At 46.6% G+C, this 13,216-nt stretch overlaps 1 protein-coding gene across 1 annotated transcript in view; it reads left to right on the top strand.

Moving 5' to 3' along the window:
- Positions 1–12,686, top strand: part of SCTR (secretin receptor) — a 105,239-nt gene extending 92,553 nt beyond the window's left edge. Inside the window, exons 9-13 of the mRNA XM_088475537.1 lie at positions 229–298; positions 3,289–3,380; positions 4,072–4,210; positions 9,414–9,455; positions 10,479–12,686. Of these exons, the coding sequence (XP_088331663.1) occupies positions 229–298; positions 3,289–3,380; positions 4,072–4,210; positions 9,414–9,455; positions 10,479–10,646 (511 nt within the window). The 3' untranslated portion in view covers positions 10,647–12,686. The remainder of the gene's footprint in view (positions 1–228; positions 299–3,288; positions 3,381–4,071; positions 4,211–9,413; positions 9,456–10,478) is intronic.
- The last annotated feature ends 530 nt before the right edge of the window (positions 12,687–13,216 follow it).

Raw genomic sequence — 13,216 nt, forward strand, 5'->3', positions numbered from 1 at the left:
CTGCTAGTGGGGGCCCAGGGACGACCGCCCCTGTCGCCCCCCTCTTAATCCGGCCCTGTTAGTAGTAGGTATTGTGAAAAGAGAGAATAAGTAAAGTCATGCATCTGCTTTCAAATCTCATTGCTTCTAATCATCGTGCAGAGGAGAATTTGATGAGAGTACATATAAACTACAATACTTGATCCTCTTTCAATAGGTTCTTAATAATGCGTTTTGCTTTTCTTACAGATGCTGGGACATTAATTCTAATCCCAGTATTTGGTGGATTATACGGGGACCGGTTATTCTCTCCATATTTGTAAGTGTCTGATAACTCTCCCCTCACCAGAATCTGGCCCTCATTCAGAGCCGCTCGCAATTAGCGCTCGCTCGTTCAGAAAAAGGGGGTGGCTATTCAAATGAACCGTACGCTCTTTGCGGTCTGTTGCCGCCTCCATGTCTGAACGAGCGAGCAAAACATACGCTCGTTTATTTGATAAAAACGCCCCCTGGCCGCTCGCATCATACGTCATGTCCGCTATTTATTAGATTAATCGAGTACGTCGAACAGCGTATGAACTGCTCGCTATTCTTGTGGCTGGTTTTTTCAACCGCTATTTTGCGAGCAGTTCTGAGTTAAAAAAAACCAAGTGACGTTGTCAATGACGCTGCTGTATTAATTATTCACTCCCTTAAAACGCCCGTTTTGACCTTTAAGCACGCCTGCGTTCTGATCTCCACTCCCCGTTTTCAAGCACCTTCCCCTGTTACCACCCACATACGCCTCCTCCTGTCACTCAAAATAGCAGGCCCTCGCTATATAGCGAACAAACGATTTTCGGCCGCCCTGACTGGTTCGCGCATGCGTACTAAAAACCGTACGCATGCGCAGATGTGCGAACTTCGCTCGGAACGAGCGTACTGCCGCTTACGAGCGGCTCTGAATGAGGGCCTCTATTTTAATGTCTCTTTGGCTAAATTCAACCAAAAAATTATCAGGATCGGCGAGTCCAGGATTTTTAACATGCTGTTTTTCCCCAATCCGCTGACGGATCGTCGATCATCAATGATCAATGATCGGCAGAACTAGGAATTGGGGCTGTAGATGTATGGCCTGCATTAGTATTGGTTAGTATGAATGTATTTGTCATGCGTTTCCACAGTACTTTTCCTATTGTCAGTGAGCAGCCATCCTTAATGTTACACAATGGCGCGGTCACCTATTTGAATGCCGCCCAGGACTATGTATAAAGTCTCTGATCTTTGATGTGGACTCCTCAGACAATCCAATAGAATAGATGGTATATAAATGCTATAGATATAGAAAGGCATAGCAGTTAAGCTGGCCACACATCTAAAGATTATCTGTCCAACCAGCCAACTAGTTGATTGGTTGGAATGAAAATCTGGTAATGTATGAAAGCAAATGACAATCAGCAATTTGCTCCCAAACGCCGGAAAATGGACAAAAACTGTTGTTTGAACAAATTATTTAGATCAAACATTTAACAAACTTGTCTGACCGACCATTTTCATCTGTTTTCTGGCATTTAGGAGCAAATTGCTGATCATCAGTTACTCCCATACGTTACCAGAATTTCAGTCCAACCAATCAACTAGTTGGCTGGTTGGACAGATAATCTTTAGATGTGTGGCCAGCTTTAGAATGTTCTTATCTTCTAAAGCTGGGCATACACGGCCAGATAAAATGCCTGTCAGACCGCTCATGTCCGCGGCATACAATGAGATTTCTCACAGTGTATTCGTCCGACATCTGCGCTCCGCTGCCTGGGGGGAGGAGACATTTCCCTTTTCCTTCCATGGAAAAGTCTGTCGGCTGGGCATACACTGCCCGATGCGGCCGAAAGTTTACTGCTAATTATCGCATCGGACGGGCATGCTGGACAATCCGGCATGCCCGACCGAGCAATATTTAAGTGATTCCATTTGGCATCCGTTGAGCTTTCACTAGATCTTACGCGTGTTGTATATACATTGAGACTAATCTTCCCTATATTCCGAGATATTTTACTTTACTATAAGAACATTCAGTTAGATTTCCTGTGGAGTTCTCATCAAAGATCAGAGACTGTATATATATTCTTGTATAGTATCCAAAGCGCCTTTGTCTGTGACATTGTATTGTTTATTGCGCTGTGGGGGTCTGGTGCTCCTCTGTCTCCCAGATATGGCTGCAGTTGTCTTGGAGCACAGATTATAGATCACTTGGTTTATCCTCATTGTTACAGATTTGTCCTCATACACCTAGCCTCAATGCGCTATTCAGCGCAAGACACCTGGCAGGGTCGGCTCCAGGGTTCGGAGCACCCTGTGCCGGAGATGGGGGTAAGTGCCGAAAATGGGGGTGTGGCCTAATTGCCATAGGCCACGCCCCCTATGTGACGTTACTTGGGTGCCCGCATGGCACGCCTCCCGTGTATCGTCAGGCTGAGGGCGAGCCCAGCACTCCGTCACTAGCTGGGCTTCCCCCAGCCCTCTCCCGGCACTGAATGGATGCCGCAAGCATGCGCACACAGCATTCATTCAGTTACTCAGAGGTCGGAACTTCCCGACCAGACCACCCGCGGGACACTTTGTCCCAGGGGTGGAAAAGCGGGACAGTGCTGTCCAGCTGAAAACGGGATGTTGGGAGGGGGTGCGCCCTCTATGGGTGCACCAAATTTACTTTCCCTTTTTTTTAGGGGGCACCAAATTATAACTTGCCTCCGGGGTCTGGGATGAATTTACATCACTGATGAGAACGTGTGACGCCAAATGACTAGGGATGTGCGCCTACCCCCGTGTTTTGGTTTTGGATCTGTATCTCCTTCAAGGTTTTGGATCTGGATTTGGTTTTGCAAACCACCCTCAAGTGTTTTGGTTTTGGATCTGGATTTTTTAAATAAAAAAATAGATAAAAAGTTTTAAAAACAGCTAAAATCATGTCATTTATGCAATCCAAAACCCTAAATTCGGATTTAAAATCCAAATTCCGAACCGCCAAAAGATCAGAACAGCGACCCGGATTTACCCGGATACACGAAATTCGTGTGGATTCGGATTTCTGGAGAATGGAACCGCACATCTCTACAAATGACCCTTTCCTGGCTCGTTATTAAGCTGTTGATGTCGTTGCGCTGTTTGTGCCCATTCCTGTTGGTCTCTGTACCAATTTGGGGCGAGCCAGTCTGCCACTGCTCTACTGTCAGCAAATGGATTGTGTCTTCCCCGGCCTCTTCTGTGTATCCGGCTTTCCAGCCATTTCTGTGAGTAGGAAACGCTGATAATCCCTGTCACTTCCACCTACAGATAAACTTCATCCTGTTTGTGAGAATTATCCGGATTCTGATGAAGAAACTGAGGACGTCGGATGTTTGGAGCAATGACGCCAACCAGTATAAGTAAGTGACCAGAGCACTCCGTCCTCGCTATATATAATGGTATTTGTCATGTCTCTATTCAACCAGATCGGTGCAAATGAATCCTGTCACAGCAGATATTAGGTGACTCTATGTAAAGTCGGGTATAATTATATATATGAGATATACCTATGTTGTCTGGCATACAGTTACAAAGTCTGGGGTACAATTATGTAAACAGGTACACCTATGGGGTAAATTTACTAAGATGGGAGTTCTATTTAAGAAATGATGTTGCCCATAGCAAACAATCAGATTCTACTTCTCATTTATCTAGCGCCTTCTAGAAGATAATACCTGGAATAATCTGATTAGTTGCTATTGGCAACATCACTTCTTAATAGAACTCCCATCTTACTAAATGTACCCCTCGTGTACTATTATGTTGTCTGGTATACAGTTTTACAGCTGGGTGTAGAGTTATATAGTTGAGTAGTACAGTTATATACTAGTGAGTACAGATATGTGGGGCCAAATGTAATAGGGCGAGAGTTTAGAAAATGTACTAGGAGCACAGGTGTAGTCATTACTCACTGACACATTATAAAAGATCCACAGGTGGAGCTAATTATTTGACTTGTGATCCTGTAAGGAGACCTGGAAAACATGCACTGTTTGGGGACCTAAGGGCGAGTTTGAGAACCTGTGTAATATAAAATTTTCTTCTCTGCAGGAGGCTGGCGAGGTCTACGCTCCTTCTGATCCCGCTTTTTGGCGTACATTACATCATCTTCGCCTTCTTCCCGGAAGATGTGAGCAACCAGTTGTTAAAGACTCGTCTGTCCTTTGAGTTGGCCCTCGGCTCCATCCAGGTGATGTCTCATCTTCCTCTCCGCCACAGATCAGCAGGGGTGCATGCAAAGGACGGAGCTCCTGTAATAAACTGCTGGCAGGAACTGTATTTTTTCTGGAGTTAAGGAGGGATTCTGAAACCATTTTGGAATCTTTCTAGTTTCTAAAATGGAAGGAATGTTGTCCACAAGGACAAAAACTAAATAACAAAACAAACCTAGTGGATAGGAACATAGTAAAATAAAATGAAACAAACAAAAAAAATATATATATATATATAAAATGATGGTCTCTGATTAGGGTCAAAAGGTTATTAAAGAAGAGTAGCCCTAAAGGCCAATATTTTACACAACCAGTGATTGGGTGGGAATCGGTATGCAATGCCGGCAGCTGTTTAGCCGCCGGATCAAATACCGACATTGCCAGCCCGGCGGGTCAAAATCCCAACAGCTGAAGGTAAGTACCCTAACCCTCCCCTAGTGCCTAACCCTAACCTCCCCCCCCGTTAGTGCCTAAACCTAACGCCCCCCCCCTCCCCGCACCCTAAACCTAACACTCCCGGGGGGGTGCCTAACCCTGACCACCCCCCCTAGTGGTGCCTAACCCTACCCCCCCCTTCCCCTACCCCAACCCTCCCAGGGGGGGCCTAGCCTAACCCCCCACCCCACCCGCGGCTAGACGCTAAGACACCCGCCATACCTTCGTTCGGTATGTCGGGTGTCGGGAAACAGTAGTGGGGCTAATGATAGGCGTCGGGATTTCGATCTTTAGTCCCATGTCGGGAAGTCAGTGTCGGGATATCGGCGGACAGGATGGCGTCCGCCGGTATCCTGAGTGTATCCCATTGGGTGGATTAACCTCCCAATCTCCCATCCATCCGAGTAATTCCGCATATAGCTTCCTCACCAACTTGAAGCATGAACATCCTTAAAAATACCTGAGGCATTTCCTGATAATTGTCTAGCAAGGGACCACGAGGTGGTTTCAAATAATTTCATAATTTCTTCTCGGGTAGCGATATCTAATGTTTCAATATGAAGTCCCCATTTACTATAAAAACATTGAGTATTTGGAACATGCTGTGTTCTGCAGGTCTCTGGAGAGATTAGTATATAGGGACTTGTTTTTCTGAGCCCGCTTCGGGCGCTCTGCAAGAGCCAAACATTGAGGTTATTATGCCTTTGCAGATTCTTATCTGCCCCCGGCAGAGGGGATGAGACTCTCCAATTTATTACTTTCCAGGGCTTAATACATCTGCCCCAATGTGATATGGAATATATTGTGACACTTATTGGAGGTTCCAAATTAGTTTATTCAAACAATGATCAGTTATGACTATCTTGGCATAGATGACTAGTATCGTGTAGGACCCCCTCTAGCCCGGCAAAGTGCAGCAACTCAATGTGGCATTGATTCAACAAATGGATGGACGACCTCTGGAGAGATGGTGACCCATGCCATTTGGATAGTGTCCCACAGCTCCCTGATATTTGTAGGTGCAGGATCTTGGGTGCGAATGGACCTTTCCAACACATCCCATAAATGCTCGATGGGGTTCATATCCGGCGAACGTTGTGGCCACATCATTCGTCGGAACTCTCCAGAATGCTTCTCGAACCAATTCTGGACAACTTGGGACTGATGACACGGTGCATTATCCTGCTGGAATATTCCATCGTTGTGGGGGTACATGAAGAGTTGCAAATGGTCATCCAGCAATGTAACGTAGCGGTTACCGGTCAATGACCTGTTGAGGCAGACCAGCGGACCTAAACCTTGCCACTGAACACACCCCACACCATTAAGGAACCACTACCAGCCTGCACATTGCCTTGTTGACAACTGGGGTCCAAGGCCTTATGGGGTTTACACCACACCCGGACCATACCATCAGCCTGAAACAACTGGACACGTGACTTATTGGACCACGCCACATGTTGCCAGTCCTTCAGGGTCCAATTAGCGATGTCACAAGCTCAGGTGAGGCACTGTGTCCGGTGTTGTAGTTTTAACAGGGGCACTCTGGTGGCCCTCCTGCTCCTGTATGCCATGGAAGCTAAAGAACGCTTCCACTGACCTGCTGGGTAGGCATCTGGTACCTCCTGCATTGAATGTGGATGTGTCATTTCAGCCAGTGTCTGTTGCCATGGACAATTCTGGCCAGATGCTGCTGGTCACAATCATTAAGCACCCGTGGTTAGCCACTGTGCTGTCCATCATGGGTGTTAACTCCTTCCATGAGGTATTCCCGGTACACACATGATGCCGTAGATCAAGGAATGTTTAATGTCCGCACAACTTCGGAAATGGAATGTCCCATCAGTCGGGCACCCACTGTCATGTCCCCTTAGAACTCCCGATAATTCACATCACTTTGCATGAGCAGCCTAGCCAGTGTTCATACTGACTCACGAGATGTCATATTACAACTGGTGCAGGTCTGGGCATGCATAAATTAGCCATAGCGGTGGCATACGCAGCCTGAGCACTTACTGCGTGCAACGAAGATAGCAATTACTAAGTAAGGTCAGGGCTGCTGTAATTCCGCGTGAGGGGCCGATGGTATTCGATGTTACCGATGTTTATGAAGGACTGCAAGGTATTACGGATGTGAGATAGCGGTAGCGGCAGTGCGACGGCATTGCGATTGCAATCATTAGCATATTTTCGCGGCAGACCTGCGTGAGATAACGGAGCTGCGATCGCAATAGCCATCTCTGATGAAACAGGCCCCCAGTACATAGAAGGTCTCGGCTGCGTGCGCCATTTTGAGGCATTTTATGGGCGTCTCGCCTGTGACGGGGGTTACACGTGAAATGCCTGCTGATATATTATTAAGATAGGTGTCTATTGTTTTGACTTGTTGCTGAGATTAAAGGTAATGTATGGCCCTAATAAAGGTTAGATGGAATCCCCTAAAGTGCATCAGGTTGTCTATCTCTACACTTGAATCTCAAACTACTTTAGACAGTGGAAATGTAATTATTATTATTATTATTATTATCCTTTATTTATATGGCGCCACAAGTGTTCCGCAGCGCCTTACATACTGTAGTACATAGAACTAATAAGTGAACAAGAAACAAGTAACTTACAGTACATTACAGTGCAGGACAAGGACACGATTTATATACATTGCTGCAATAGTGATTAAAGCACTCACAATAAGAGAAGCAAATGATGGAAGAGGTCCCTGCTCGTGAGAGCTTACATTCTAAAGGGGAGGGGCAGACAGACAGGCGTGACACAGTTAGGGTTAGGATGAGTGCTGGAAGGCTGTGATGAAGTAGTGGGTCTTGAGAGCCCGTTTGAAGATTTGTAGAGAGGTGGAGAGTCTGATGGGGAGAGGGAGAGCATTCCAAAGGTAGGGAGCAGTACGGGCAAGATCTTGGATGCGGGAGTGGGAGGAAGTAATCAGTTGGCAAGAGAGGCGGCATGCATTTGTTGAGCGAAGTGGACGGGCGGGAGTGTGAAGGAGAGAAGGTCAGAAATGTATGCGGGAGAGGATTGGTGAGGGCTTTGTAGGCGAGTGCAAGAACCTTGAATTGGCATCTGAAGGGGAAGGGGAGCCAGTGGAGGGCTTGAAGGAGAGGGGAAGCAGATGTAGAACGTCTGGAGAGGAAGATGAGCCGAGCAGCAGCATTGAGAGCCAATTGTAGTGGAGAGAGGTGAGAGACTGGGAGGCCAGCTAGGAGAAGGTTACAGTAGTCCAATCTGGAGATGACCAGTGAGTGGATGAGGGTTTTAGTGGCATCCTGGGTGAGGAAGGGTCTAATTCTGGAGATATTTTTGAGGTGGAAACGGCAGGACTGCGAGAGGTGCTGAATGTGTGGTATGAAGGAGAGGGAGGAGTCTAGGATAACTCCAAGACAGCGCACTTTGGGGCTAGAGGAGAAAGTTGTGCCATCAATAGATAATGAAATTGTGGGAAGTGATGTAGTGGAAGAGGGTGGGAAGATGATCAACTCAGTCTTAGACATGTTAAGTTTAAGAAAGCGCTGGGACATCCATGAAGAGACAACAGAGAGACAGCTGGAGATACGGCTAAGGAGCGAGGGGGAGAGCTCAGGGGTGGAAAGGTAAATTTGAGTATCATCAGTATAGAGATGATATTGGAGGTCAAAGGAGTTTGAGTTCACCTAAAGAGGACGTATATAGGGAGAATGGTCCTAGGCTCCCTCTAGTGGTGGAAATGAGAACAATCTTTCAGTTACTGATTGCAGGACGGTGGTTCCAAACTTTGTTGAATCACGGGGCCCCAGAGTATCTGTATCAGCATTTTTTTCACAGCACCCTTAAGCTTAAAGTTTTTTTTAATGCGAAATTCAGAAAAAAAAAAATTAAATTAGGCAAATTGTGCTTTTGTATCACAACCATTAGGGCCAGTTATGTGGTGGGGGACAGGGGCTGCGCTTCTGTTTGTCCACATATTTTATGATAGTAGCCACCATCTCTGGTATCCCCATCACATTGCCATAAATAATTTGATTGGGTCCTGGACCACCAACCCATGGCACCCCTGCAAGTGCCCTGCGGCACCCCGTTTTGGAACCACTGCATGTATGTGAGATAATAACTATGGTCTCCACGCTGCCACAGAGGTAGATTACAGTGTGATTATAATCAGTGTAACATTACATTATAATAATAGGATCATCTGTGGAATAAGTGCTACTTGTACATTGGGGAGTCTTAGGATATTTTTGAATTCATAAGCAGCTACTGTCATTTCCCTATTACCGTTATCCCTTGAAGACCTTTGTAGAATGAATCAGCCATGTAATAATTATACAATAGTACTGAGAGGTTTAAACTTACAGCAAATTTGGGACCTTTTTTTATTTTTTGTCTCTCAAAGTATGATTAATACAGGAGACTGTGCGATAATGGATCTGATATAGGGGAATTAGGGGTTACTCCACCCTTTATCACTTACCCCCCACTAGGGCAACTAACACCTGGCTGCTTATGTGGGTGTAATGGTTGTTTATATAGCAATTTTTATTATACATGTCCATGTCCTGCTTTGTATTGTAATGTAAGTCACTGGTTACTTATATGTCTATGTACTATGTAAGGCGCTGCGGAACACTTGTGGCGCCATATAAATAAATGATAATAATAATAATACATTGTGCGCTCACAGTTTTACCTCTTTGGGTGATTATCTGGCTTATTATACTAACCTGCGGTAATATTACCACTTTGTGTGTGTTTCTATAGGGCTTTGTGGTGGCCGTGCTGTATTGCTTCCTCAATGGAGAGGTAAGAACTGGCACAATGATGGTACAAGCTAAAATCTATCTAATATATAAATGTAAATATTAAAACGTATAAAATTATATAAGTGCTTAGTGTACGTTGCCAAGGTATTGGGATGTTAAAGTTTAAATCAACACTAATGGGCACTGGGCCTGATTCAGACCCGCTCACGAGCGCATAGCGCTCGCAAGCGGGTCGATGGCCGGGCAGTGTGCATGCGCGAGCCCCGGGGCGAGCGAGAAATAATTCGCTCCAGGGCTCGCTACAAGACGGGGCGGCTGGCGATGTTGATCGACAGCTCGCCCCGCTTTGTAGGCGGGTCGGGGGGGGTGGGTGCACAAACGTTTGTGGGGGACCCTACTGACATCACTCGCGATGTCAGTAGTGAACTTCCTGCTCTATTAGAGCAGGAAGTTCACTGGGCTTGCGATGGACGAGACCCTACCACAAGGGTCTCAGTGCAAGCCCGATGGTCGCGATAATCGTGACCATCACCAGGCCGCCCGCCAAAGCTGTGGGTGGTCACCCACAGCTTAGCGAGCGCCCTGGAGGCCGGTGAAAAAAAAAAAAACGGCCGGCCCTGATTCAGAACGATCACCTCTGAATCAGGGCCACAGTTCAATCCAGATGTTAGTATATCACCCGTACATCATGTGGTATATGGGTGATGGTTATACCCGTATATATGGCAGCTTAATATCACAAATTATCCTGCGCACCCCTATGGGGTTGCCTAGCAAGACGCGTGGTGTTGAGGTGATTTTGGAGTGACGCTAGAGCGATGCATCTCTGTCCGCCATTCCATCGGCACAGCACGTGAATCGCTCCAACATCACCTGTGATTGTATCGCCCCCTATGAGTGGAAACCTGAAGTTACTATATACCGTATATGTATGGCCAACCTGTATAACAGGTCGTTATATCGCCAGCCGCGTTTTCCTGACCATACGCCATTTTATTCTTACACCTCTATAATGTTGGCTGCATCACCGCGTCGCATTAACAGGTCTCTCCTGATCCACCAGGTCCAGTTTGAGATCAGGAGAAAGTGGCGCAGATACCACCTGCAGAACTATTTCTGGCTGAACAAGCACTCGAGCGTCAGTAACGGGGGAAGCGTCCTCACCCAGATGGCTCAAGTCAGCTGGAGCAGCAAGAGGGAGCCTCGGAGGTCTTTAACCCCCCAAAACTAGTGTTATCTGACGGCAGATCCAGGACCAAGGCCTTCGGGATTCCGGAGTCACCCAGCGAGTGGTCTGGAGCTAAAGGACACAGAACATTTACCCCAGAGACCATCTGCATAAAGTATTAACCCAGGAACATTACTCACCTACCTGGAGATTGCAGCTGCATTCTACCTGGAGATCTATTGCAGCCTCTTTATCCGCTCTCAGACTCTCCCTGTATTCTCTGGTATATCTCTGGATCTAGAACTTTGCATTCAGGTCAAGAGCGTCTGGAATTAGCAGAAATCCTAGTGCCGGGGCTCACGCCTTCATCTAGAGTCTCCCAACTTTATTCTGCAGTAGGTTAACGGCTAGGGGCTATTGTCCACGTACAGTTTTTTGTCCCCTTGAGGTTCTCGGGGAGAAAGTTGTCCGTTATAATTATAATATAATTATATTATAGAATTATAATCGCTATGTGGATCCCATTGAGGATGGACACCCTGACACTTTATAGCAGCAGTGGTGTGGAATTATTATTTGACCAGACCCTATTGTCTGGTTTTGGGTTTATTTATTTCTCTCAGCAGAGAGTTAACGTGTTGTGCATTTGAATGGTAAACATTATAATCGGCTTGAGGACAGTTACAAGTCTGGACAGGTCGGGCCATAAACAGAGCACAGCTGATTGGCGCGTTCCCGGCTTATCCAGGGCTGTCTTGGAGAAATCACCTTGTTCTAGACTAGAATGTGTCCTGGTAGGAGATTAATAGAGGATCGCTCAGATCTGATCTAGTGATCTGCAGGGAACCCGCTCAGAGGAATCCCCCAAAAGTCTACTGAGCTTAGGGCCTGATTCAGACCCGGACACTATTTGCGGACGCTCGTTCTTAAAAAGGGGCCGGATATTTAAATTGAGCGCTCGCTCTTTGCAGTCTGTTGACGCCTCTATGTCTGAGCGAGCGTCCGAAAAATGCACTCGCTATTTTCTAAAGTCGCCCCTTTGCCGTTCGCATCATACGTCATCTCCGCTATTTATTAGATTCATTGGGAACATCGAAAGGCGTCTGAACTGCTCGCAGTGCTTGTGGTAGGATTTACTTCCCGCAATCACTGCGAGCAGTTCAGGCTAAAAGACAACCAAGTGACGTGGTCGATGACGCTCCTTTACTAATTATGCACTCTCATAAAACGGCGTTTTGACCGTTTGGCACGCCTGCGTTCGGATCTCCACTCCTCCGTTTTCAAGCACCTTCCCCTATTACCACCCACAAACGCCTCATTCTGTCACTCAAATTAGCAGCCCCTTGCTGTATTACGAGCGCACGATTTCCAACCGCAATGACTGGTTGGCGCATGCGCATTACGACCCATACGCATGCGCAGTTGTGCGAACATCGCTCGGAGCGAACAAGCGGCCGCTTACGAGCGGCTCTGAATCAGGCCCTTAGTGCAAGATAGATGATCAATGACATTCACCAGCCAATCAGAGAATGAGGGTCATCTAACGTGCACTACACTGGTGAAACCTCATGTCTAATTGGTCGCTATAGGTTACAGCTAATGTGTACTCATCTTATTAAGACAGCGTTTAGGTGGCGAATGCACAGATGATCATGCGCCAATGAGGTCTCAAATGTTTATAATCTTATTACGTTAGATATGATCCGTTTTTATGTGATTCCTTAAACTGGGTACACACTGGAGCGATGTCGGGACGATTTGCCATTTCCTAGCGTCAAATCGCTCACAACGCTCAGTGCCAATGTGTCCGCTCCCACGGTCGAATGCAACGTTCTCAGGTTTGATGTGCGACATCGCTAGCGATATGATGCACATCGCCTAGTAAATTGGTCATTTGTAAGATTGCCGTTTACGCTCAATATCTCTAGTTCTGGGCTCAAGGGAAATCGCCTGGAAAGTGGTAACGATTGCCGGTCGCCTTGTGTACCCGGCTTTACCCACTGCTGAGGAAAGGACATCTTTGCGCATGAAGTGTTTGGTAGTCACTATTCATTAGAAAATGTATTTTTTTGTCATTTTGTTTTAACTCTTAAGAGCTTACTAATAAAGGTAGAAATAATTCATTGTGAAGTCACACGCCCAGGTTTTACATGAATTTGTGTCACCAGAATCCAGCAAGGTCTAAAATTCATCCACCGGTCAGAGCCACCTAAAAATCCCCATTCCTACTTACCATGGGGCACAGAACACACGCAGTCCTGGTGTCACCTCACTCTTAACACAGACAGTCCCGGTGTCACCTCACTCTCAGGACCCATGTAATACAGACTGTCCCGGTGTCCCCTCACTCTCAGGACACATGTAATACAGACAGTCCCAGTGTCCCCTCACTCTCAGGACCCATGTAATACAGACAGTCCCGGTGTCCCCTCACTCTCAGGACACATGTAATACAGACAGTCCCGATGTCCCCTCACTCTCAGGACACATGTAATACAGACAGTCCCGGTGACCCCTCACTCTCAGGACACATGTAATACAGACAGTCCCGATGTACCCTCACTCTCAGGACACATGTAATACAGACAGTCCCGGTGTCCTCTCACTCTCAGGACACATGTAATACAGACAGT

Source organism: Taudactylus pleione, unplaced genomic scaffold, assembly GCF_031769625.1.
Source record: "Taudactylus pleione unplaced genomic scaffold, aTauple2 ptg000173l, whole genome shotgun sequence".
In the NCBI taxonomy this organism is placed as follows: domain Eukaryota; kingdom Metazoa; phylum Chordata; class Amphibia; order Anura; family Myobatrachidae; genus Taudactylus; species Taudactylus pleione.